Source organism: Staurois parvus, unplaced genomic scaffold (genome assembly GCF_062004578.1).
Source record: "Staurois parvus isolate SC_StPar_1 unplaced genomic scaffold, SC_StPar_1.0 ptg000019l, whole genome shotgun sequence".
NCBI classification, from domain to species: Eukaryota; Metazoa; Chordata; class Amphibia; order Anura; family Ranidae; genus Staurois; species Staurois parvus.
The window spans coordinates 2,178,587-2,205,545 of NW_028317815.1; the positions used below are offsets into that span (position 1 = coordinate 2,178,587).

General features: G+C 43.1%; 1 protein-coding gene across 2 annotated transcripts in view; it reads right to left on the minus strand.

Annotated features, from left to right (window-relative positions):
* The window catches only part of ZNF800 (zinc finger protein 800), a 146,126-nt gene that overhangs the window by 32,856 nt on the left and 86,311 nt on the right, over positions 1–26,959 (minus strand). For both annotated transcript variants that reach the window (XM_089684478.1, XM_089684468.1), the window contains one exon: positions 9,301–9,396. In XM_089684478.1, coding sequence (XP_089540604.1) covers positions 9,301–9,396 — 96 coding nt within the window. The remainder of the gene's footprint in view (positions 1–9,300; positions 9,397–26,959) is intronic.

A 26,959-nucleotide genomic window follows, 5' to 3' on the forward strand; every position in this document is an offset into this window, starting at 1 on the left:
ATCATACCATCAGGGTTAATATACAGTCAGCCATTCCAGCCAGAATGACTGTGGAGAGAAGTAGCATACTTGTTCCAGGTCAACAAGAAGTCTCAAATATATTTGTCGAATAGACCAGCCTTGAAAGAGGCCAACATGAGACTTAGAACTCTCATAGAGCATTTTACCAAGGGACCTGTCTTTGACCTTAATTTCAGAGCATGAGCTCTGAGAGACACTAGTTTCTCTTCTGGAAGGAATATCTTCGCTTGGGATCAGTCCCAAGTGTTCCAGGTTAAGAGAAGGTTGAAGAGTGAGTTTTTGAAAGTCAATCACCCAACCAAAAGCCTGATGAAGCTGAATTGTCCTGTGGATGTTTCCAGAAAGCATTTAGGGAGACGAGTCCTTCAGGAGAAGGTTGTCTAGATAAACTGTGACCTAAATGCCCTGCGTTCTTAGAAGGGCAAGGAAAGGTGCAGGACCTTTGTGACTACTCTAGAAGCAGGGGATAGTCAGGGAATAAGCAGGGAATGCAACAAACTGAAAATGATTTCTCTGTTACTGCAAAGCATAGATTGCATGTTGGATGTCCACAGATGCCATGCTTTTCCTTGTCTTAGAGGGGTAATAACTGGCCTTGGGATTCCATGCAAAAATTTTAAATTTGAAGGTACTTGCTGAGGGATTTTAGGTTCAGGATAAAACAAAAATGCCTCCACTGGGCAACAGTTTTGAAGGGAATATTTTGTACCTGTCCTGTAGGGGTACTGGCACAACTACCGTATTTTTCGCTCCATAAGACGCACTTTTTTCCCCCCAAAAAAGGGAGGAAAATGTCAGTGCGTCTTATGGAGCGAATATGGAGCGGCTGGTCCGGTATTTCCACCGCCGCCGTGTCAGAATACCGGGCCTGCCGCTCAGCTCTGCAGCAGGACCTTACCTGTTCCTCTATCCAGAGGCGCGCTGTCTTCCTGGCTTCTGTAGTGTGGGCGCTCGGCTTGACAGCCGGGTCCCAAGTGTGCATGCGCAAGAAGCGGTGCGCTTTGTGAATGGTAAGGCGGCACCTGGGACACATGACAGGTCCCAGAAGCCGCCGGACCAATCACAATCGCTTCTCGCTCATGCGCACTGGGCACCCGGCTGTCAAGCTGAGCGCCCACACTACAGAAGTCGGGAAGACAGCATGCCGCTGGATAGAGGAACAGGTAAGGTCCCGCTGCAGAGCGGACACTAACCAAAGAACAACTCCACGGAAGTAAGAGCGGGTACCTGTCAAATTCAGGTACCCGCTCCCCCCCTCCCCAAAGATCAGCAGTCATCTCCTGTACTATGTCCGCAGTCTCTGGTCATCTCCTGTACTAAGTCCGCAGTCTCTGGTCATCTCCTGTACTATGTCCGCAGTCTCTGGTGATCTCCTGTACTATATCCGCAGTCTCTGGTCATCTCCTGTACTATGTCCGCAGTCTCTGGTCATCTCCTGTACTATGTCCGCAGTCTCTGGTCATCTCCTGTACTGTTTCTGCAGTCTCTGGTCATCTCCTGTACTGTGTCTGCAGTCCATTGGTTCAGAATATTTTTTTTCCTGTTTTCTGCCTCTAAAACCTAGGTGCGTCTTATGGTCAGGTGAGTCTTATGGAGAGAAAAATACGGTACTCCCTGGGACAAGGAATAGTTCAGGACATTATGCAAATGTGACAGCAGGAAGTGTTTGCAATCTTCCACTTTGGATGTAAAACCTTCCCACCTGTGACCCCTGGTGAACTGGTCAAGTGCCTCAACAAAACAGACTTCTGCCCTTGAAAGGGCATACTTGTAAGGCGTCCTTTTGCAGACAGCTTCAGCTGTCCATAAGATTGTATTTGAAAGGAGATTAGAGCCATTCTGGAAATTTGTGTCATGACAAGTACTAGTGTCAGGGATCGCGGCATCCTGTCGGCCGGCGCATGCGCGCTGGCAACGGCTCACGCCGGGACACAAGCACCAGGTCCCGGTGAGCCGCGGATGACAGGACGCCGCGCATGCGCAGTGGGATCCGCGGGCGCGCCTCGGGTGGCCAATGACAGCCCAGGGGCGCGTCCTGGGTGGCCAATGACAGTGCAGGGCGCGATATTTAACTACCTGCCGACCGCAGATAGCCGAAACACGGCTACACTGCGGCCGGCCAGTTCTGGGTGGACGTCATATGACGTCCTCCCAGAACGTGCTCTCCTGCGCGCCCCAGGGGGCGCGCACCCGGCGATCTCCGTGATCGCTGTGTCCTATGGATGTGGTAAAAGGCCAATCACAGCGGCCTTTTACCACGTGATCAGCGGTGTCCAATGACACGCTGATCAGAGGAAAATGCAAGTGCCGGTTCTCGGCTGCACTTTCCTCACGCTGTCAGATCGTGAGGAAAGTACTGCCGAGAACCGGCAGTTGTCAGAGCGGGGATCGGCACCGATCATCAGAGCACTGATGATCAGTGCCCTGATGATCAGTGCCCAGCAGTGCCACCCGCAAGCTCCGCCCACCTGTGCCCAGCAGTGCGCCCACTAGCTCCGCCCACCTGTGCCCAGCAGATCACCCACCTGTGCCCAGCAGTGCACCCACCTGTGCCACTCTGCAGTGTCACACACCTGTGCCCAGAAGTGCCACCCACCTGTGCCCAGCAGTGCCACCCACCTGTGCCCACCCACCTGTGCCACCCACCAGTGCCACCCACCAATGCTGCCAGTCAGTGCCACCAGTCAGTGCCCAGGGGTTGTGCCAGTCAGTGCAGCCAGTCAGTGCCCAGCAGTGATGCCAGTCAGTGCCGTCTATCAGTACCCATCATCAGTGTCACCTATCAGTGCCGCCTATCAGTGCTGCATATTAGTGCCGCCTATCCGTGACACCTCATTAGTGCTGTCTATCAGTGCCGCCTATCCGTGCCACCTCATTAGTACTGCCTATCAGTGCCCTTTAGTGCTGCCTATCAGTGCCGCCTATCAGTGCCCATCAGTGCTGCCTCATCAACGCACATCAGTGAAGGAGAAAAATTACCTGTTTGAAAAATTTTATAAAAGAAACAAAAAAACTTTTTTTTTTTTCAAATTTTTTGCAATTTTGTATTTATAGCGCAAAAAGTAAAGCGCCCAGTGGCAATTAAATACCACCAAAAGAAAGCTCTATTTGTGAGAAAAAAATGATCAAAATTTCATATGGGTACAATGTTGCATGACCGCGCAATTGTCAATCAAAGTGCGGCAGTGCTGAAAGCTGAAAATTGGCCTGGTAAGGAAGGGGGTATAAGTGCCTGGTAGGCAAGTGGTTAAAGATGCTCTGCACTGTCACTGATCGCCGCAAGGTCTTTTGAGTTCCTGAGTCCTGTACCTGTGTTTTGATCCTGATTGACCCTGACTACGCTGCCTTCTCCTGCATTTGACCCAGATTGTCCTGACTACTCTGCCTTCTCCCATCCTGACCCCCGGCTTGTTGAACCTATCTACGGACTGACTTATCCTGCTGACCCTGCGTGTGACCTGCCGATTCTCCGCCTGCCGATTCTGTACCTCGCCTACCCCACGGGACCACTGCTCGCGATCTATCGTGCTAGGCCCTGCCGTCCTCCTCACATCTGGCTCTCCCGGTACCAATACATCCCCGGAGGTTCCCCCTGCCACTAGTGGGCCTGCTCAGAGGTCGTGACCTGGTCCTGGTCTGTTTCAAGTCCATCCCCACCATCAGGGGCCCTGGTGAAAGCACAGACCGGGACTTAGACTCCACGCTTTGGGTAGGTCTGTCAAGTGGGCAGCCAGAGGCACCACCTGGCGGATCATAACAGTACCTTGCGGCCATGACAGAGCCAGGAAGAGGACCGGCGTCCCTAGAGGATATATGCCAGCACCTGGCGACTCTGACCCAGGCCGTCCAGAACTTTCACAGCCGCTGCACCCGTCTTGAGGACCGCATGGAGACGTTAGCCACCCAGACTCCCCCTGCTCCAAGTTCCGCAACTGCGGAGTCACCCGCTACCCCAGCATCCGGAGCAGTTGCTGCACCCCTAGCTCCCGAACCCCGCGTTCCCCTGCCGGAACGATTCCGTGGAGACCGAAGCCGCTTCCGGGCCTTCCGGAACGCGTGCACTTTATTTTTTGACCTGCAGCCCCGCACGTTCACCACCGAGACCGTCAAGGTGGGGTTTATAATCTCTCTCCTTCAGGATGAGCCCCAGGATTGGGCTCACCGCCTGATGGAGAAGCGCGACCCCCATCTGGATTCCGTGACTGAGTTCTTTCAGGCCATGGCCGTCCTATATGACGACCCCCATCGGGCTGCCTCCGCAGAGGCTACTCTATACTCTCTGCGGCAAGGCCGCCGGGCAGCCGAAGAGTATGCGTCCGACTTTAGGCGTTGGATGGGAGATACCAGATGGAACGATGCGGCATTATGTCACCAGTTCCGCATCGGGCTGTCTGAGTCACTAAAAGACGAATTAGCACGAGTAGGACTACCGGACTCTCTTGAGAAACTGATAGAGTTGGCCATCCAAATTGACCGCAGACTGAGAGACCGTCGCCTGGAAAGGAGCAGCCAGGGTCAAAGGGTGGCATGGATTCCACCGAGAGAAGCAGCTCCAACCCCAGGGAACCATACCCGGAGCACGGAAGCAGGGGACACCTCGGAACCCATGCAGCTGGGACTGGCCCGTTCCACTTTATCGGCCGAGGAACGTCAGAGGAGACGATCGCAGAACCTATGTCTGTAGTGCGGGGAAGCTGGTCACCAGGTGCGCTCCTGTCCTGCAAAAATGAGTAAGTCCGCTTCCTGTTTTCCTTTACCTACAGAAAGGGGTGATCAATCTAGTTACCTGGCAATACCTGTGTCTTTACAGCTCCCCGGAGGAACCCTGTCGGTGACTGCAATCATTGATTCGGGAGCATGTAGTTGTTTCATCGACCTTACTTTTGCTCACCGGCAAAAGATTCCCCTCCAGACCAAAGAAAGGGGGTTTAACATCTTCCTGGCAGACGGGTCTAGCATAAAATCAGGGGTGGTGGATCAGGAGACTTCCCCTATTTTTACCACGATGGCGGACCATCATCAGGAGTTCCTCCGTCTGGATGCCATAGCATCTCCCCTTTTCCCAATCATTCTGGGGCTTCCTTGGCTGCGGGCCCATAACCCCCAGGTTGATTGGGAGAAGGGAACGGTTCAATTTCGGTCACCATACTGCCGGGATCACTGCCACGTCTCAGGGCCCGTGTCTCCCCTGTTTCTCCTGTGCATGGATGGTGATACGGATCTTTCTCAGGTTATCCCTCCGGCCTACCACGATTTCCTAGACGTGTTCAGTAAGCGAGGAGCAGACATTCTTCCCCCGCACCGTTCATACGATTGCCTCATAGACCTCCTACCTGGATCTGAGATTTCGTTTGGTCGCATTTTTCCCTTATCTGAACTAGAATCAGGAGTTTTGAGGGAGTATATCGATGACAATCTGCGGAAGGGATTTATTCGCCCGTCCACGTTCCCGGCCGGGGCTGGGTTGTTTTTTGTGGAAAAAAAAGACAAATCATTACGGCCCTGTATTGACTACCGTGACCTGAATAAGATCACAGTAAAGAATCGCTATCCGTTACCCCTAGTCCCCGAGCTCCTCCAGAGGTTAGGGTCAGCAGCAATTTTTACTAAATTAGACCTGCGGGGGGCATATAACCTTGTTCGCATCAGGGAGGGGGATGAATGGAAGACAGCTTTTCGTACGAGATTCGGTCATTTCGAATATTTGGTGATGCCGTTCGGGCTCTGTAATGCACCGGCCACCTTCCAACACTTTATCAATGACGTCTTTCGTGATTTCCTCTATGTCTTCGTGGTGGTTTACCTAGATGGCATCCTGATATTTTCACCCTCACTGGAGGCTCATAGGGAGCATGTGGCAAGGGTCTTAGCACGTTTACGTCAACACGGGCTTTACGCCAAAGCAGAAAAATGCTGTTTTGAACAGTGTAAAATCACGTTCTTGGGACTGGTCCTCTCTCCCGCGGGGGTCGCGATGGATCCCCAGAAAGTCACGGCGATCTTAGATTGGCCAACACCCACCGATAAGAGGGGGGTACAGCGTTTCATTGGATTCGCAAACTTTTATAGAAAGTTTGTCAGGAACTTCTCAGGGCTGGTCTCCCCAATCAACCATAGCTACAAGTGAGAGTATTCCACTGTGGGGTACTCACGGAATACGGTGCAGAGTATAGGATGAGTGCCAGGAGTATGCGGTAACCCATTTGTAGACCACCCTGTAATGAATCTTTGTGGTGAAAGGTAAGGAGGAAGCGCCTGAGTACCCTGTAAGGGCACCAGGGTAGATAAAAATCAATTATTTTTTTAAAAAAAATCAAAAAAAAAATCAGATTTTGTTTTATTTAAATCGGATTTTTTTTAATAAAATGCTGGAATGTTATTGTTTCAGTGGAATAAATCTATTTAAATTATTATTAAGGTAATGATTATTTTTCTCCTAAGTACAACAGAAAAGTTGTCCAAATATGAATGATTAACCTATTAAACTGGGGATAAAAAAACTAATATGGAAAGTTGTTATTCTAAAAATCTTCAACTACTTGCATATTAAAGTTATACCAGCAAGAATTAGTCTATGTAGAAAACTATGATTTAAATCAAGCCTTACTAACTAGTGATTTAAATCGTGATTTAAATCAGTTTGATTTAAATCAAATCCACCCTGAAGGGCACTAGGCCGAAATAGCAGTAAAGTGTGTGACCAGTAGTGTGATGTTAACACCTGGTTATTCACCTAAAACTAAGCTCTGAGTGGCTGAGTTTTAAAGCTAAACCTGAAACATTTACAATGCAAGGTGAATACATTCCAAAAATAACGCCATTTTCACAGTAATGGTCAGAGGTACAGGATTACCCTGTCCTATCTATTCATGTCTCTGGACTGTTTATAAAGTCCATGCTTCGCTTGTCATAGTAGGCATACCCTTGAAGGGATCTTCAGGGACTGGTTTGCAAAGCAATGGACCATGTCCCTGGATCTGTATAGCACCCTGCAGCTAACTTAACACACTACATCAAGTGCCAAGATCAGCCCATGCACGGATCCAGTGACAAAAGTAGCATTACAGACTGTTCCCACAGCATGGGGTCCAGGTACAGTTCCCAAGGTTTTATGATCCAGATACACTGCTTCTATGTTAGCATTAGAAGGCAGTGAGGATTGATTGAAGAAATCTGAACATAAAAGAAAAATAATAAACTATTGAAGCTAAGGGTGATTTTCTCCATGAAAGAGAAAAGGTCCATCACCTTCAAACACTAGCACAAGGCTGAGGACTGAGTGTAAGTAATGAGACTGAGTGGGGTAGGGTTATAGGAGAGGTGCCCGGGGGCGCATGTCCTCTAAAGCTTTGCCAGTGTCCAATCATCTGAAGGTACAAGCTCATACCCCGCGGTGTATGAATATTGTGGCAGAAAAATGAACCAGTGAGTAAGGCCCCACTGGAAAAGAAGTCCTCAGGAGAACATACTGCGGCTTAAAACATAATATTTATTGGTATAGTAATGATACAGTACAGAAAGCTATATCACCCTCCACCTTTCACATTAAAACGCACTTACACACACAGCACACACTCACTCAGCAAGTGATGACGCAGGACCACTGGGGTCATGTGGTGTTGAAGGAAGACTAAGGATGGCTAGAATATAGTGGAGATGGATGTAACTAGTATGCAAAATGATTGGCAGGATCAAAATAAGTAGCTCTGATAGCAATCTCAGTCAATCCACAGAGGAGAGTGTATGGAGGTTGATCCGGATATGAATGATAAATGATCCTAAATTCTCCCACATGAATGCTCTGGCCAACATGATTGACATAATATACAACTCTCATGTCCAGCATGTAATAGCCACCCAAACAGGGTATGTGTATAGCACAGCCAAATCTGTGCACTAATATGGCTGAGACAGGAAAGTCAATGGTCATGCATAAACCATGCAATTCAGTCCTTAGTCCCAATGGCAGACATGTAGAGATGGTATGGCAAACTATAGAAAGACCCACAAAAAAAAAAAAGACCATAAGGATAAATTCCAATGATAAGTAAAGGCAGTGGTGCTAAAGTGAATGCTGAGCAGGTAAAGTAGAATGTACAGTGTGTACCAACAGAGGTGGGTGAGCTAGAGGAGGAGTAGTGTTGTACCGATGTCATCCATACTGTTGAAGACCTTTATAAATGGCTTAAACGTCACTTCCGGTGGGGGGAGACATGCAGGATGTCTCAAAGGGAATCTGTCACCAAAAATCATCACGATGAAAAAAAATAAAAGTGGTTTTTTTCTATTGTAAAAAGTGAAAAAGTTACACCCAGGCACATACCATCCCCCCCAAAAAAAATTGAGACCCCCACATACAAACGTAAAAGCACACGCTGGGGCGCCTACGCATGGAACCGTTGATTGTGATACTCATGTCACATATCGCCAAGCACGCCAGGATGAGAGCGATAATTCTAGCTCCAGACCTCCTCCATATACTATCCTCATGACCTATAATAAACTTTAAAAGTGTCAACCTACAGAAAATATAGGGTACTGAAGTTCGTCGCCATTTCACACGCACAAATTTAAGGTTTGACAAGTTGGATATCTATTTACTCACTGCAACTTCATCTTTTATATTTTGCAAAAAAATAGGGTCATTTATTGCTTTTTTTTTGTGCCCTAAAAGTAACTTGCATGATTTTACCGCAAAATTTTAGTAAAAAATACAAGTAACATAAAAAATTGGAACTACTACAGTTTTATTCTCTACAGTCTCTGCTTCCAGAAAATATATAATGTTTGGGGATTTTATGTAATCTTCCGGCCTAAAATGATTTTTTTAAATGTGTAGAAAAACCGCAAAAATGGCTCTGGCAGTGAAAGGGATAAAGTATAAGCCCTAACCCTCCTCCTCCCCCTTACCTGACGAGCAGCCAATCGGTGCTCATTACACTGCAAGGTCTCTCTCCTCCTTGCAAGTCCCCGGGTGCGGTGCTGGAGACTGGCGGGGAGGTCGCAATAAAGCCCCTTTTGTTTTTAAGAGCCCCAGACATTCCTAAAATCACCTCAGATTTAAATACGGTTTTGGTTGAAAAAAATTTTTTTATCAGGACAAGTAGATTGTCATGAGGGACAAGTAGATTGGGGCCCCGATTTAGTCCCTGGACAAGTATTTTTTTAAAAATGTCCACACCCCTGGAAGTATTTTTTTATTTTGACTAAATGAACAAACTATTAGCAAAAAGAACACCTGTTTCCAGCAGTAACACACGTTAGGTTAAAGTTACATACCTGATCTAAAACATTCAATAATTTGCTGTATGCCAGATTTGGAAGTCTGTACAGGTTGTTGTAACAATGGTGGGTCCCCAGGTTCTACTGTCAATTCTGTAAAGAAAAAAAAAAATTAAAAAAATAAGTTTGTGTTTTCAAATAATTTTATTAGATAACATTGAGAAACTTACAGCATATATAGTCACACAGCACAAACTGTTGTTTGAATCATCACACAGGGTGATTGAGAATCGGAGCACACTAAACAAAGGAGTACAAAGGCCAAATAAGACAGTACACACATCAAATTCAAATGCAATACACAGGGATGTTTGATTCCTATCGCCCAATGCCTGGGACATGTAGTTCCTGGTGCTGGGCAGATAGTTTGTTTTCTACCTGTAGCCCTACTGCGGCAAGCAGCAGGCTCACCTGTCAGGTGGAAGCATTCGGGCGGCAGCGCTGTTGCCCGATTGCTTCCAAACAGTGCCAGCCTCCCCCCCCCAGCCCCTCCGCTTGATCATCAGCGGACCCAGAACCGGCTCACCACTGTCGGCTAGAGGGGAGGAAGGAGAGCGGACGCATCCGCTCTCCTCCCCTTCTTGTCCTGTTTCGGAAGTGACGTTATGATGTCACTTCGGGGTCCCCGTTAAAGAGATTCCTGGCCATGGAAGCTGGGAAAGAATGTAATGTGATGTGATGTGCACTGCATTACATTCAGTGTAGTACAATGGAGACATGCAGAGTCTCAATGCCTCAATAAAGATAACCTGTCACCAAAAAATCATCACGTGTTGAAAAAAAAAAAGTGTTTTTTTTTTTATTGTAAAACATGAAAGTTACACCCAAGCACATACCATCCCCCCCCCCCCAAAGAAAAATTGAGACCCCCACACCCACATACACGCACACACAAACGTAAAAGCATACGCTGGGGCGCCTATGCATGAAAACGTCGATTGTGATACACACACGCCGTACATGCCAGAATGAGAGTAATAATTCTAGCACCAGTTAAAAGTGTCAACCTATAGAAAATATAGGGTACCGAAGTTCGTTGTCATTTCATGAGCACTCACAAAATTTAAGGTTTGATAAGTTGGATATCTATTTACTTGGTGCAACCTCTTTTTTTATATTGTACAAAAAATAGGGTACTTTATTGCTTTTCTGCGTCCTAAAATAAAACTTGTATATTTTTCTGAAATTTTGCGGTAATATCATGCAACATAAAAAATTGGAACTATCACTATTTTATTCTCTAGGGTCTGTTTTAAGAAAATATATAATGTTAGAGGGTTTTATGTAATCTTCAGGCCTAAAATGGCTCTGGCAGCAAAAGGGATAAAGGATAAGCCCTGACCCACCCTTTCCTGAGAAGCAGCCAATCGGTGCTTATTACACTACAAGGTCTCTCCCCTCCCTGCTAGTCCCCGGGTGCGGTGCTGGAGACAGGTAGGAAGGGGAGGAGGAGATAAACAGCACAATGTTAAAAATATTAAATGTTTAAGTCGCCATAAAGCCCCTTTTGTTTTTAAAAGCCCCAGACATTTCTAATATCACTTCCGTTTTAAATACAGCTTTGGTTAAATTTTTTTTTTTTTATCTGGACAAGTAGATTGTCACAAGAGACAAGTAGATTGGGACACTGATTTAGTCCCTGGACAAAGTTTTTTAAAAAATTTCCACACCCCTGAATACAATAGTAATATAATGAAAACACAAAATATCCTATAAAACAGAACTGTCACAAAAAGAGCCTGAAAGTGACCAAGTTTCAAAATGAGGTGGCAGGTATTACCAGTTGTCTAGAAACTAAAACACTAACCAGGTCTGATAAGAGAAAGTGTATTCTAGAAATACTAAGCACCTGAAAGGGTATTGCAGTGGGATACTTCATTTGATAGTAAATAATAAATGGTGCTATTGAAAAAATACCATGGAGTCATGCATAGTGTGATAAATAAATGTGATAAATACGCTACATGAGCTTGTTTGTCTCCTTCCTAGTCATAACCTGGGCCCCAAGAATCCAGAATGGGGGAAAAAAGAAGCACACTGGTAAGGTAAGAGAGTGGTGGCATAATTTTTTTGCAAGTTAAAAAGCTATAGTCAAAAGTGCCTAAGTCTGGGCAACCCCCAAAAACAATGAGCAGAGATAGTTGGATTGAAGGCATGGATTTTGGTGGGGGTCATGTACCACCTAGTATTCAGTTTTACAGCCATCTCCCAGACTAAAAAAATAAGTTTGAAAGTATTTACCTACAATTTTTACATCATGCATCACAATTAAAACTGACCATGAGAAATTCACATATCTACAGTTTATGTTAAGACTCTGTAAACTTGAATATGCACACGTTATAGGGATTATGTAAATATATAGCTTTGCTGCTTGACTTTAAAAATAAGTGGTAGGTTTCCCATTAAAGCATTTAATAAATATTTACCATACATAATAAAGTAAAAAATGATTCTATTTGTCAACAGCAAAATACAACCTCCATTTTCTACCCGGCTGTTCCTGTAACTTTGAAATCCAAAAAGTTGACTATAGAAAGCTACTCCTCTCGCATCTGAGAAACATTTCCCCATCTTTATCTGAATATGCCTGCAGCATGCACTTGTTGAAATTTCTGTCCCCGCTAAAAAAAAATGAAAGAAATAAACACCTACACAAAAGATTTTTCAATAGTTTGAAGCTCCTACTGTGCTTTAAGGAACTTCTACATGGACCGAAAATTATTTTCCTCATGACTGTTAAAAGAGAAAATTCTCACTATGCGCTCCATAAAACTATCCCTCAAGTGTGTGGTTGGCAATCAACCTACTCATGCTCTCCCCACCCCCCTAATTAGCTGCTGTAGGCAGTGGTGTATTTTGTTTTTTGCTGCCCTAGGTAACACAAAAATCAACCCCCCCCCCCCCCCCAACAATGATCGACACTCTCTAGCAACCCTAACCCCTTCAAGGATGACTCATCTGTTCTACACCATCCTCCTCCATTCCAGCAATCACCGACACAGCTCGCAGAATGACATTCGCCGGGCACCGACGAAGCCATGATGAGGACCGGGAAGGTGAGACTGACATCACCCATCTGCCTTTTGTGGATCCCAGCTCCTGCTGTTCCTCTTCCTCCACAGTCACTGGCTGCCACTGTGTCACTTCTGCCGGGGGTGGGGGGGTGCTGCCCCCCTGAAAAATGCCACCCAAGGCAAATACCTTGTTGTTATATGCAAATACATCAATCATGAAGTTGGCATATTCATTTAGTTAAGTATGTCCCCCAGCTTAAAGCCTTCAGGGGTAGTAGGGGTAATAGTGGGGTAGTAGAAGAAGTGTCCATACCTGAGTGGCAGGTACCTAATTGTGTCTGTTGTAAAGCTTGAGCGTTTTTTTATGAGGACAACAAATGCAGACTTTATTTACTGGTACAAAGTAAATACTAGTTTAATGGCAAGCAGTGGAGGAAATTATAATGGGTTTTCAAACAGACATTTTTCAGGGTGACAGATGAGTAGGTTTAAAAAGATTGCCTTTTGGTTATTACTGAAACAGAAGTTCCATCTTGCAATTCCAGTCAGTGTGCTTGTAGCTCTGTGGCTAACAATACAAAAGGCAACTAAAGAATTCTACTTGTTGAGGAACTTGTTGTACTCCTAGAATATGCTGCCTTGAAAAAAGACAAAGGCTAAACCTGAATTAAAACCATTTTAGGAGACAGCTGGATCTTAATCTATTTAGGTTTTCTCTTTTACCAAATAAAGGTCAATTGACAGAGATGCATTGTTTCTTAAACTCTATCAAGTTTATTAATTGAGCACATTACATAAAGTTGCTCCTTAAATGTTTAGTACACCATTTTCAAAAGAATAATTAAATTACAGACAAAAACTGCTTGTGAGAGACTAGTTTTCTTTTACTAGATGATTACTCAAGTAAATGAAAACAGGAAATCATCTGTATGCTATGTACCCGTATCAACAATGATATCCTATTCAAGCACTCCTTGAATGTTACAAGAAAGCAAAACTAGATGACTTCTAAAACCACAGGTGACTTAATTTTCATAAAAAAAAAAAAAAAAAAAAAAAAAGAAGGAATGGCAGCACACATTTTGGCTTCCTATTCCAATACATACATTTTTTAAGGTGTGAAAAAATGAAATGCAAATGTACAATTCTCACTTCTCTTCTTGCATTGACTGCTCTGCTACAGGACTTAACACAAAAGGGTTTACGAATTTAATTCACTCTGTGGGACTTTTCGTTCTGTGAAAAATTCTGTTTCCCATAGGAGTGCATTGAAAACCAATTAATCCGTTCCAGAGGTCAGAAAAAAGTAAAAAAAAAGTATTTTATCTGTTCAAAACTCCTTATAAAGTGCACTTTAACCGCCTCCCGCCCACCATATAAGGAGATGACGGGCGCACGCCGGTTCTCTCGTTCTAGGAGGACGTCATATGACATCCTCCCACACTAACCGCGTGTGCCCGGCTCCGCGGGCGCGCAGTGCGGCAATCGGTGGTGCGCTGTGTCCCTCGGACACAGCTGATCACCGATTTACAGAAAGAGCCAAAGACGTCGGCTCTGTCATGTGATCAGCTGTGTCCTGAAAGCCTTTTGGCCCCTTGGGGTCTGGGCACGGAGGTGAGGAGGCAATTTAACCGGTGTGGGATTCATCATTTACCTATCCATGTTGTGTTTTTTTTTTTTTATGCGTTTTTGTAACGGAACCGGACCCCGACTGCACTAGGTTATTTCCGTTAGACTCCCGCATCCCTGTCTGAACACAGATCTACAGACACCACCACTGACCATACAAGAGGAGACAGCACCAGACTTGAAGGATTCCAGAAGACAGACTGCTTTATTTTAACATAGATACAAGATATATACACAGGGCGGGGCAATACATACTCTGTAACAGAAAACACATCAGCAGGCAGTCCCATCAGGGGGAAGGGCTGCTGGAAACACTCCCCACCAAGCCAGTACACAAACACATCCCATAATAGTTTGCTCCCAAGCAAGACACACAATAGAACAATGGGATGCAGCCACTTAGCAGTGAACAATGAACAACCCCCACCTATACATGTCTACACAATAGCAGGACATTCCACCCTGTACCCCTAACAGGAACAGGGTGACTTACACATAAGAGGGATATGGGGAGCTGAGACAGAGGTCTCCCCACCTCTCTAAAGGGGGCTGTGTTCCATGGGCCCCCCACCCAAAGTGATTCCCATCACAGTTTTTGTTGGACTTTTTGTACTTTGTCGTATTTACGATTTTTTTATTCACATGTTATTTATTTCTTCATTGTGTTTTTGTATTTTACGGTGCACAGTAATACATTCATTTGGTTTCACTGTGCGTTTATATCACCATTTTCTGTTTTATACTAGTTGCACTCTATATATTTTCCACATTTATTTATGGTATTTATATGGTCACTTATTAGTCGTTTTATGTCACATGGCCTTTTGATGCACATTGTGGTATGACTCTTTAGTCGCATGGTCACAATTTTTAGTCTCACTGTGCTTTGGTTTTGTCATTCTTCTGTGATAAGTGATTTGTCCACTTTTAATATTAAGCACTTCATTTTGTAATTTTCACATTTTGCTCCACATTCTCATCAGTTGTATTCATGTTATTTCATTTATGTTGTGACGGACTCATATGTCGCACTATTACTGTGATTCAGTTAATATTTTATTTTTCCCTGATCATTTCCGTGTGTTTTGCCCACGGTCACGATTTATTGTCTGTTACACCTTTTGGTCCTCATTTTGGACCTTTATTATTTCACTTCACTCCCATATTCCTTCCATTTACTGATTATGTTATGGTGTATTATCTATTGTTTTCTCATCTCATTATTTGTTTTGGAATGTCTGTAGCATTATTGTAATTAGCACAACATCAATTTTCTGTTTGATGCCTGTCAATGCCCATCAGTGCCACCTACCAGTGCCTCCTCATCAATACCCATCAGTGCCGCCTGTCAGTGCCCATCACTGCAGCCTCATCAGCGTACATCAGTGAAGGAGAAAAATCACTTATTTACAAAATTTTATAACAAACTAAAAAAAAAGTTGTTTTTCAAAATTTTCAGTGTTTTTTTTGTTTGTTTAGCAAAAAAATAAACAACCCAGAGGTGATTAAATACCACCAAACGAAAGCTCTATCTGACTCAAAAAAATGATAAAAATGTCATATGGGTACAGTGTTGCATGACCGCATAATTGTCAGAGTGTGACAGCGCTGAAAGCTGAAAATTGGCCTGGGCAGAAAGGGGGTATAAGTGCCCTGTAGGCTAGTGGTTAAAGGCATAAATACTGTACAGGGACATGATTAAAAATTAATTTGTAAATGCATTGAAAACCGATTAATCCGGAGGTCAGAAAAAAAAGTCAAAAAAGTTTTATCTTTTCAAAACTCTTTATAAAGTGAACTTTAAAGGCATAGTACTGTACATGGACATGATTAAAAAAAAATTTGTAAATGCATTGAAAACCAAATTAATCCGTTTGTATTGCGAAAAAAATTTGTAAACCGAGGCATTATTTTCAATGGATTTTCATTCGTAAACCGAAAATTACGTTAACCGCGGCGTTCGTAAACCAAAGTATGCCTGTATTTATAAAGCAAATCAACAGTATTGAAATCATTAGCAAAACATAACAGCCAGATAACCAGCATTTTCAGAAGGAAAAGTTAGCAGCCACCATACTCCTTATAGTGCACATGATTGTCTGTGAATGGGATCCACACAACTCTCTATTTATGAGTCCAAAACAAAACACTCAAAACTGTCTTGAATTTTATTGTAACTGTACAGTCTCTCTAAATTTTGTAAAGCACTGTGCAATCTGTTGGCATTAAACAAATCCTGTGTAGTAATAATAATGATTCGTTTTATATATTTTTTTTGTGAGATGGGCCCACTTACAAGCATGAAAAATGATGAGGTCAAGTGAAGAAGTATGTCAACAAAAAGAAGGCTGAGGGTACCAATTGTCTTATGTGAATACAGACCTGATGGCATTAGGGAACATCTAAAAACAATTCAGGTTCTAATTTACTAAAGTGTGAAGTGTAGTGATCTTGAATTTACTTTAAAGATTCAATCACAGCAGGGAAATGTAAAAATCAGTAACATCTCAAACCTATGATATACTGTAATTAAGTGGTAACTTTATTTCAAAGTTCCCATATGGCACATAAAGGTAAATGGTTCTATAACAGTCATAAGATGTCCAATCGTAACACATAGTGTAACAGAATTATGTATGTCAAATACCTTAATCTGCTGACTTTCTCCTTCTTGGCAAAAAAGAAAAAAACCACTTATTCAGCCCAATCTCAGGTTATTTCTGCCACCTACAACTAACTAAGGTAGGAGTAGGCAACCCTGAAGTGGAGATCTATCTGAACAAAATGGAAGAGATCAAAGTTCACCAATGTGCAGCTTGTTTTTTAAAAGGAGATATTCTACCAAGGCTCCATTAAAAAGTAAGGAACATCTGAAATTTTTTTTTATATATATATATAAAACCAAAAACAATACAAAGTCACTGTAAACATAAAGGAATACACCTGAGGATTCTCCATTTCCTGTTCTATAAACTTATGCTAAGCTGCAGTGTATACACATGAACCAAACAGGCAGTAATAAATGGGATTTCTACCTTAAGTCATAGTTGGCATGTTTCCTTTTTTACTGGGCAGAGTAAACCCTCCACACCAAGACACAGTATCATTTCTGCAGTTTGCAAAGAACATTGCACTCATTTTGCATATTTAACCATTTTACACCCTGGTCACAATGATCCCAACTTTGAAATCGTGCAGCTTACAGTGAAGTCGCGCGATTTCAAAGTGAGATGACATGCCGATTTGAGGTACGATTTTCAAGACATCTGACACAGATGTCTATACAAATCGCAACAAAAGTAGTGCATGCACTACTGTAGAAATCAGTGCGGCTCCGACCAAGTTGGAACGACACCGATATGACCGCTGTAATTGCGGACAATAGGGTGCGATTTGCAGGACGTATGGCATGCAAATCGCAGGTGAAGTCGCACCGAGTGTGATCAGGGATTAAGGGCTGTAGTAAGGAATTGGGTCCAGAGGTTCTAGTAACATGAAAAAGTGATTCTGGAGTGACTGGGACAGTATGTTGAGAAATGTGCACATAAAAAAAGCAGGTAAAAATACTGTATAGCTGTATATAAAAGAGTAAATGCTGAAATAATTTATCTGTCAGTAATAACCAATGTCTGTAGACAGAAAAACAACTATAAACCAAATATAAACAATAAAAAAGGAAAAGTCCATATAATTGTGAATGTAGTAGTCCCATACAACTTGTGTTATATATCAATTCCCCTGTGAGCGCTGTAAGAACGTACAAGTAGAAATCACCTTCACCGCAGTGAATCAATCATGGGCAAACGCTCACCTCTGTATTGACCCCCACAACAAAGGTCGATGTGTGCTCCAACACCAGAGGACTCCTTTCCTTCTTAATCAGCAAGGACTCTGACTCTTGGAGAACACCAGCAGCTCAGGTGGGTGGATGGATGATTCAGTGTGTATTTCCATGTTAAAAGACAATGAGAACCTATATAGTACTCACTGTTATTTGATTTAAAAAAGCATAACAATAGAAAGCCACTGAATATATAGCTGCATTTGTAGTAAGCATTACTGAATGTTTCCCTCTGGTTGGACATGTAGTCGCTTGTAGTTTTAAAGGGAAATGAGAGGTATATGCACAGACAGGTGTTATGCACAGACAGCTCTCACCCTATACACAGGTTTGATAATATGGAATGTTGAACTCAAAGAGTTTCATGGATTTCTGCAGGGGACAGGGTCTACTTAAAGGATAAAGTCACCTTCTGGGAAAAAATAATGAATGAACATATGTTTGCAGGGAAAGAAAATGTGCAATGATTATTTTTTTTCCCCAAGGAGCCTGAAAAGCATAGCAGCCGTGATAAGTGGGTCAGGGGTGCAATGCCAGGCTCCTGCAGACAATCCTGCAGCTTTCAGCCCGTACCTTCACACAGGCTGACTGTGTACAAGCTGCAGGGCTTCTGAATGGAGTACAAGGCTGCTCACCAGCGACCTTGTAGTATACAGTATTCAGAACTACAAGCCCTCAGCTGCAAAGGCTGAGAGTAGCTGTAGTTTAAGTAATTCACAGGAAACTGAATGAATGACAAGGCCCTGTGGGCGCTGGGAGAAGATTTCCACTTCTTGTCACTGGGAGGGAGGAGAGGAAGCACCTGCTGGAACATGTTACATGTTCCACCCTAAATGTGGGTGAAACATGTAACGTGTTCCAAAAGGTTAACTTAGCCTTTAACCAGGAAATGACAGACAGGTGGGAGCGCTCTTGTTCTGGGAGGACGTCCTCCCAGTCTAGCTGAGCATGCGAACCACCAGGGGCATGCAGCGATTGGTGGTGCGCTGTGTCCCTAGGACACAGTGTATCACTGATCGCGGTAAAGAGCCGATGACATAGACTCTACCATGTGATCAGCTGTGTCCAATCACAGCTAATCACATGTAAATAGGAAATGCCGGTTATTGGCAGTCCTCTCCTCACGCTGACAGTGCGAGAGGAGAGGAGAGCTAGTAAGCTGAATTCCTCAGAGGGGACATCTACACTGATCATCAGTGTTGCCTTTCAGTGCCCATCGTTGTCACTGATCAGTGCACATCAATGCCACATATCAGTGCCCATCAGTGCCACCTTTCAGTGCCCATCAGTGATGCCTGTCAATTCCCATCGGTGCCACCTATCAGTGCAGTCTATCAGTACCCATTACTGCCTATAAGTGCCAATCACCTTCGCCTAGCAGTGCCAATCAGGGCCACCTATCAGTGCCAGTGATATCTGTCAATGCCCATCAGTGCTGCTTATCAGTGCCAATCATTACCACCTATCAGTACCCATCAGTGCTTCCTTTCAGTGCCCATCAATGATGCCTGTCAGTACCCATCAATGCCGCTGATCAGTCCCATCTATCAGTCCTGTCTATCAGTGCAGCCTCATCAAAATTCATCAGTGAAGGAGAAAAATTACTTACAACATTTTGTAACGGAAACTAAGTAAAACGTTTTTGTTTTTTTTCAAAATGTTGTCTCTTAGTTTGTTTAGCAGAAAATCAAAAGCCCAGTTGTGAATAAATACCACCAAAAGAAAGCTCTGTCTCAAAAAAATTATACAAAGTTGATTTGGGTACAGTGTTGCATGACCACACAATTATCATTCAAAGTGCGATAGCACTGGAAGCTGAAATTTGGCCTGGGCAGGAAGGGGGTGAAAGTGCCCAGTAGGCAAGTTCACCTGTTGTAACATGTTACACCCATGTTCAGAGTGTAACATGTAACATGTTACGATTTAATCAGCCCCCGCTTTGACAGCTAGTGGGGAACATTCTTCCCCCTCATTGGCCATCAAATTAAAAAAAAAAAAAAAACGCAGGTGTGCAGGGCTCCACCCTGGCCACATCACTCATTCACAGCATTCTGTGAATGAGAGACTACAAGTACCGGAAGCCTTAGTGGATGTCAGCTTGTAGTCCTCAATGAACTACCACTGCGCTGTGGAGGACCATAGTAGTTCATTAATTCTTCCTGTCAGTATATCTGCTTGCTCGTACATCATGTACAAGCAAGCAGAAATTCTGACAGATCTGCAGGAGACCTGCATGGCATCAGCAATCTGCTGATCAATGGTGCAATGCTTTACAGGCTCATGCAGACAAAAATAATAAATGCACATTTACTTACTTGTAAAAAAAATGTGCATGTATTATTTTTTACTAAAAGGTGAACTAATCCTTTAAACCTGGAGCACTGATGTTTGAGAAAAGACAGGGTTCTGTCCACTTAGGACTCCGCACTACAGGCTAAGTGGGTAGGGTGTTGCCATTCACGCACTATAAAGCAGGCACAAATTAATACATAAAAAACTCTTACACTGCGCTTAGTGATGATCCAAAATGTACCATAAGTTATCCTGCTGCACTCAAAAACATCCAACCATGTGCTCAAATCTCTATCTAGACTATTCCCCTTGAGAATGTCCATTCGGAGGAAACGTACATCGGGGAGAAGGACTCCATGCCGACGCCATCCCTGCCAGCTGAAGCCAGCACCAGCGGCGTTCATATATGCGATTGTTTTACTGGCATTTTGTAAGACTCTTTGGATTTTAAAATAAAAATTTTGATAGTACTTCACCATGGAGACTCTTTCATATTTGAGCTCACTAATACCAAAGGGAGGAGACCGTAGCACCCGAACATCTGAGGTGGATAATATACATCGGAACACACACAGCTTCATGCCTTTGAAGACCACCTATAATTTGGGGTCTGAAATTCGGGTAAGAGGCTTTGTTTGATAGTGATGGATGCACTATTCACTGGATTAGTTTATTGTAAACACTTATAATCGCGGGAGAGGACAACCAATGTATGGGCTTTGGTTCATATGATATTTAATTTATTTAGCACGTTATAGATGTTTTTTTCTGATTTAAATTTATGTATACAGTGCAAAATATATATTTATATACATATATAAACAGTTGTGTTCAAAATAATAGCAGTGTGTTGAAAAAAAGTGAATAAAGCTCAAAATCCTTCGAATAGCTTTTATTTCCATACACACAAATGAATTGGGAACACTACACATTCTATTCCAAATCAAAACATGAAGAAAAATATATCAAATTTGTGCTGTTCCTCTAAATAAATTGAAGAAAAGTGAATATTAGATTGTTCAAAAAAAATAGCAGTGTTAGTATTCTTCTTTACAATCTCAAACATTCACTATATAAACTGAAAAATGTTTGAAGATTTTGCTTTCCTTTGAATCAATTAATATTTAATTGTATAAACTGTTTCTGAGAACTGCTGTACATCTGTGTTGCATGGAGTCAACCAACTTCTGGCACCTGTGAACAGGTATTCCAGCCCAGGATGATTGGACTACATTCCACAGTTCTCTATTTCTTGGTTTTGCCTCAGAAACTGCATTTTTTATGTCACCCCACAAGTTTTCTATTGGATTAAGATCCAGGGATTGGGCTGGCCACTCCATAACGTCAATCTTGTTGGTCTGGAACCAAGATGTTGCACGTTTACTGGTGTGTTTGGGGTCGTTGTCTTGTTGGAACACCCATTTCAAGGGCATTTCCTCTTCAGCATAAGGCAGCATGACCTCTTCAAGTATTCTGATGTATTCAAACTGATCCATGATCCCTGGTATGCGATAAATAGGCCCAACACCGTAGTATGAGAAACATCCCCATATCATGATGCTTGCGCAACCATGCTTCACTGTCTTCACAGTGTACTGTGGCTTGAATTCAGTGTTTGGGGGTCGTCTGACAAACTGTCTCCGGCCACTAGACCCAAAAAGAACAATCTTACTTTCATCAGTCCACAAAATGTTGCGCCATTTCTCTTTAGGCCAGTCAATGTGCTCTTTGGCAAATTGTAACCTCTTCAGCACGTCTTTCTTTCAACAGTGGGACTTTGCGGGGGCTTCTTGCAGATAGCTTGGCTTCACATAGGCGTCTTCTAATTGTAGCAGTACTCACAGGTAACTTTAGACCTTCTTTGATCTTCCTGGAGCTGACTGTTGGCTGAGTCCTTGCCATTTTGGCTATTCTTCTATCCATTCGAATGGTACTTTTTTGCTTTCTTCCACGTTTTTCAGGTTTTGGTTGCCATTTTAAAGCATTTGCCATCATTTTAGCTGAGCAGCCTATCATTTGCTGCACTTCTTTACATGTTTTCCCCTCTCCAACCAACTTTTTAATCAAGGTACGCTGTTCTTCTGAACAATGTCTGGAACGACCCATTTTCCTCAGAATTTCAGAGAGAAATGCACTGTAACCAGCATGTACAACATTTGCTGCCTTCCTTCCTTAAATAAGGGCAATAATTGCCACCTGTTTTTCAAAGAATGAATGACCTCACTAATAGAACTCCACACTGCTATTATTTTGAACATGCCCATTTCAATTAGTGATTCAATTACACAGAATCAGCAGCATGCATGTCATGACTGTTGGGTCTGTTGGATTTCTATTACTCTACTACACCCACTAGTAAATTATTTGCCATATAAAAATATCATTTCTACCAAAAACAGTGATTGATCAGGTTAGTGGTGTCTGACTGCTATTATTTTGAACACAACTGTGTGTATGTGTGTATGTATGTATGTACAGTTGCAAGAAAAAGTATGTGAACCCCTTGGGATTACGTGGAGTTTTGCATGAATTGGGCATAAAATGTGCTCTGAACGTCATCTAAGTCACAACAATAGAAGAACACAGTCTGCTGAACATAATACTACACAAACATTAGATAATGCCATGGTTTAATTGCACATAACATGTAAATATTCACAGTGCAGGGAGGAAAAAGTATGTGAGGCCCTAGCTTAATGACTTCTCCCAGAGCTAATTGGAGCCAGGAGTGAGCCAACCTTGACTCCAATCAGTGTGATGATATTGGATGTGTTGCTGACAGCTGTCCTGCCCTTAAAAAACACACACCTGTTTTGGGTTTACTGGTTTCAAGAAGCACTGTCTGATGTGAACCATGCCTCTCAGAAAAGAGCTCTCAGAAGACCTACGGTCAAGAATTGTTGACTTGCATGAAGCTGGAAAGGGTTACAAAAGTATCTCCAAAAGCCTTGATGTTCATGTGTCCACGGTAAGACAGATTGTCTACAAATGGAAAAAGTTTAGCACTGTTGCTACTCTCCCTAGGCGTGGTCGTCCTGTAAAAATGACTGCAAGAGCACAGCGCAGAATGCTGCATGAGGTAAAGAAGAATCCCAGAGTGTCAGCTAAAGACCTACAGAAATCTCTGGCACATGCTAACATTTTTGTTGACATCTACAATAAGGAAACCATTAAACAAGAATGGAGTACATGGGAGGACACCACGAAGGAAGCCATTGCTGTCCAAAAAGAATATTGCAGCACGTTTGAAGTTTGCAAAAGAGCACCTGGATATTCCACAGCACTACTGGCAAAATATACTGTGGACAGATGAAACCAAGATTGAGTTGTTTGGGAAGAAAACACAAAACTATGTGTGGAGGAAAAAAGGCACAGCACACCAACATCAAAACCTCATCCCCACTGTAAAACATGGCGGAGGGAGCATCATGGTTTGGGGCTGCTTTGCTGCCTCAGGGCCTGGATGGATTGTTGTCATTGATGGGAAAATGAATTCCAGAGTTTATCAAGACATTTTGCAGGAAAACGTACGACCATCTGTCCGCCAACTGAAGCTCCGCAGAGGATGGGTGATGAAAAAGGACAATAACCCTAAGCATACAAGTAATTCAACAAAACAATGGCTGCAACAGCACAGAATATGCCTTCTGGAGTGGCCCAGTCAGAGTCCAGACCTCAACCCGATTGAAATGCTGTGGCATGACCTTAAGAGAGCGATTCACATCAGACATCCCAAGAATATTGCTACACTGAAACAGTTTTGTGAAGAGGAGTGGTCCAAAATTACTCCAGATCGTTGTGCAGGTCTGATCTGCAACTACAGGAAACGTTTGGTTGAGGTTATTGCTGCCAAAGGAGGGTCAACCAGTTATTAATTCCAAAGGTTCACATACTTTTTCCTCCCTGCACTGTGAATGTTTACATGTTATGTGCAATTAAACCATGGCAACATCTAATGTTTGTGTAGTATTATGTTCAGCAGACTGTGTTCTTCTATTGTTGTGACTTAGATAATGTTCAGAGCACATTTTATGCCCAATTCATGCACAACTCCACGTAATCCCAAGGGGTTCACATACTTTTTCTTGCAACTGTATATATATATATATATATATATATATATATATATATATATATATAAATAAATCATCTAAAAAGCATGCATAGCACATACATTTTGCTGTGTATTGACTGTATTTTAGAAGTGTGCTTTTTGTCTACTTTGTTAAAACGAATAATGACGATCATTGATGCCAAATGCTACAGCAGTATTTTCCTAAGCCTTTGCATTTTGGCTACATTGAACAGCCAAAATGGAAAAGTAGACCCATCACTACATGTTTTGTGCTCTAAACCACTCGATTTCCTAGCAGAGTTTTAAAACTGGCCTACAATTACACAAATATTAATTTTCACAAAGTCTGCTGCTTCAGTGTTGTTAGATTTTTTGGTCAAGATGTTACTATGGTATACTGAAGTATAATTATAAGCAATTCATAAGTGTCAAAGGCATGTATTGACAATTACATTAGGTTTATGCAAAGAGTCAATATTTGCAGTGCTGATCCTTCTTTTTCAAGACCTCTGCAATTTGCCCTGGCATGCTGTCAATCAACTTTTGGGCCACATCCTGACTGATGGTAGCCCATTCTTGCATGATCAATGCTTTGAGTTTGTCAGGATTTGTGGGTTTTTTTCTGTTCACCCGCCTCTTGAGGATTAACCACAAGTTCTCAATGGGATTAAGGTCTGGGGAGTTTTCTGGCTATGGACCCAAAATTTCGATATTTTGTTCCTCAAGCCACTTCGTCATCGCTTTTGCCTTATGGCAAGGTACTCCATCATGCTGGAAAAGGCACTGTTCGTCACCTTGGACAGTTGGAAGAAGTTGCTCTCGGAGGATGTTTTTGTACCATTCTTTATTTATGGCTATGTTCTTAGGCAAAATTGTGAGTGAATGCCCAAGAAACAGCGCTGTGGAGACTTTAAAAGCAATATAAACCTCACATAGAGGTATGTCTTTATTGTGCAAATTCTTAAAATTGTATCCAAGCAACATCCAGAGCAATGGTAAACCCAGGCTGTAAAGGTGGAATGCCCACTCACCTGCATCCCTGGTCCCGGGAAGAGATGTGTTCCTGGACCAGCTGGGGATCGTGGCACGCCAGAAGTGACGTCAATGCAACCGGGGCGGAAGGAGAAGTAGAGCCCTAGGAGTGGAACGCAAGCTCAGCTGCTAACCACGACAACACGTTTCACGTGCATGCGCTTTGTCAAGTCTAAGTAATCAGTGGTTACCAGCTTTATTCATATGGATTATATGAACAAGTGGGCCAGCGATCAACGGGCGAAGCTTGAGCAGACATTCCCCTTGCACAGCCATTATACACTTGCAAAATCCAATACTGTGGTGTGAAAATATATACAAAATATTGTAAAATTACATATATTTAACAATGTTTACATAAACAAAATCTGTAGTGACTAACCTGACTAACCTCATGCTCCTATGCTGATTAACACCAGTAGTATGTCCTTTTTTTTTGCAATCTGTCAATATGACCACTAAATTTATAGTATATTTATAATATTCTCTTACAATATTCCTTTATGTTTTCTTTTATATGAATGCATATAATTGGTCTTCTTACAGATTTTTTTTTTTATATAAATGGCTGTGTTCTTAGGCAAAATTGTGAGTGAGCCCACTCCCTTGGCTGAGAAGCAACCCCACACATGAATAGTCTCAGGATGCTTTACTGTTGGCATGACATAGGACTGGTGGTAGATCACCTGCTGTTCTCCGAACAAGGTTTTTTCCAGATATCCCAAACAATCAGAAAGGGGATTAATCAGAGAAAATTACTTTACCCCAGTCCTCAGCAGTCTAATCCCTGTACCTTTTTCACAATACCAGGCTGTCCCTGATGTTTTTCTTGGAGAGAAGTGGCTTCTTTGCTGTCCTTCACACCAGGCCATCCTCCAAAAGCCTTCACCTCACTGTGCATGCAGATACACTCACACCTGCCTGCTGCCATTCCCGAGCAAGCTCTGCACTGGTGGTGCCCCAATCCCACAACTGAATCAACTTTAGGAGGTGGTCCTGGTGCTTGCTGGACTTTCTAGGGCACCCTTTTTCACAATTCACAACTATTGAACCTCTCTCCTTGAGGTTCTTAATGATATGATAAATGGTTGATTTAGGTGCAATCTTAATAGCAGCAATATCTTTGCCTGTGAATCCCTTTTTCTGCAAAGCAACGATGACTGCACATGCTTCCTTGCAGGTAAAATATTTGTGTCATTCTCAAAACTTTGGCCAGGGCTGTACATTTGTCTTATTATGAAAAAAGGTGCTTGGTTTCAGCAGGCAGTTTGTGTGCTAGGACCTATACCACAGAACTAAGCTTTGAAGTTCAATGAGAACATTGGTTCATCATTTAACACAGAGGGGGTGAGTTACTTAACTACTTTCCATCTGCCCTATAGCAGAAGTACTGCTAGAGGGCGGCAAAGCTGCGCAAAATCACGTAATTTGCATTCCCGGGTAGGGGGCACACGTACACTGCCCTCCCTGCACTGCTATTGGCGGCTGGGGATGTCAATCAACGTGTCCTGGCCAGCAAGCGGTGGTCGCTGGCAAAGCTGACAGGGGAGAGGCCTATGTATAAACAATACAGGTCTCTTTTCTGTCAGCATGGGCATACTGCTTTGTATCTCTCTGCACAGCAAAGAGATACAAAGCAGCATGTTTCCTAAGTAAAACAGCACACAATGTAAAACACACGCAGCACAGTTAACCCTTTGATCGCCCCAGATGTTAACCCTGTCCTGCTCAGTGTCATTAGTAAAGTGTCAGTGCTTTTTATTATCACCG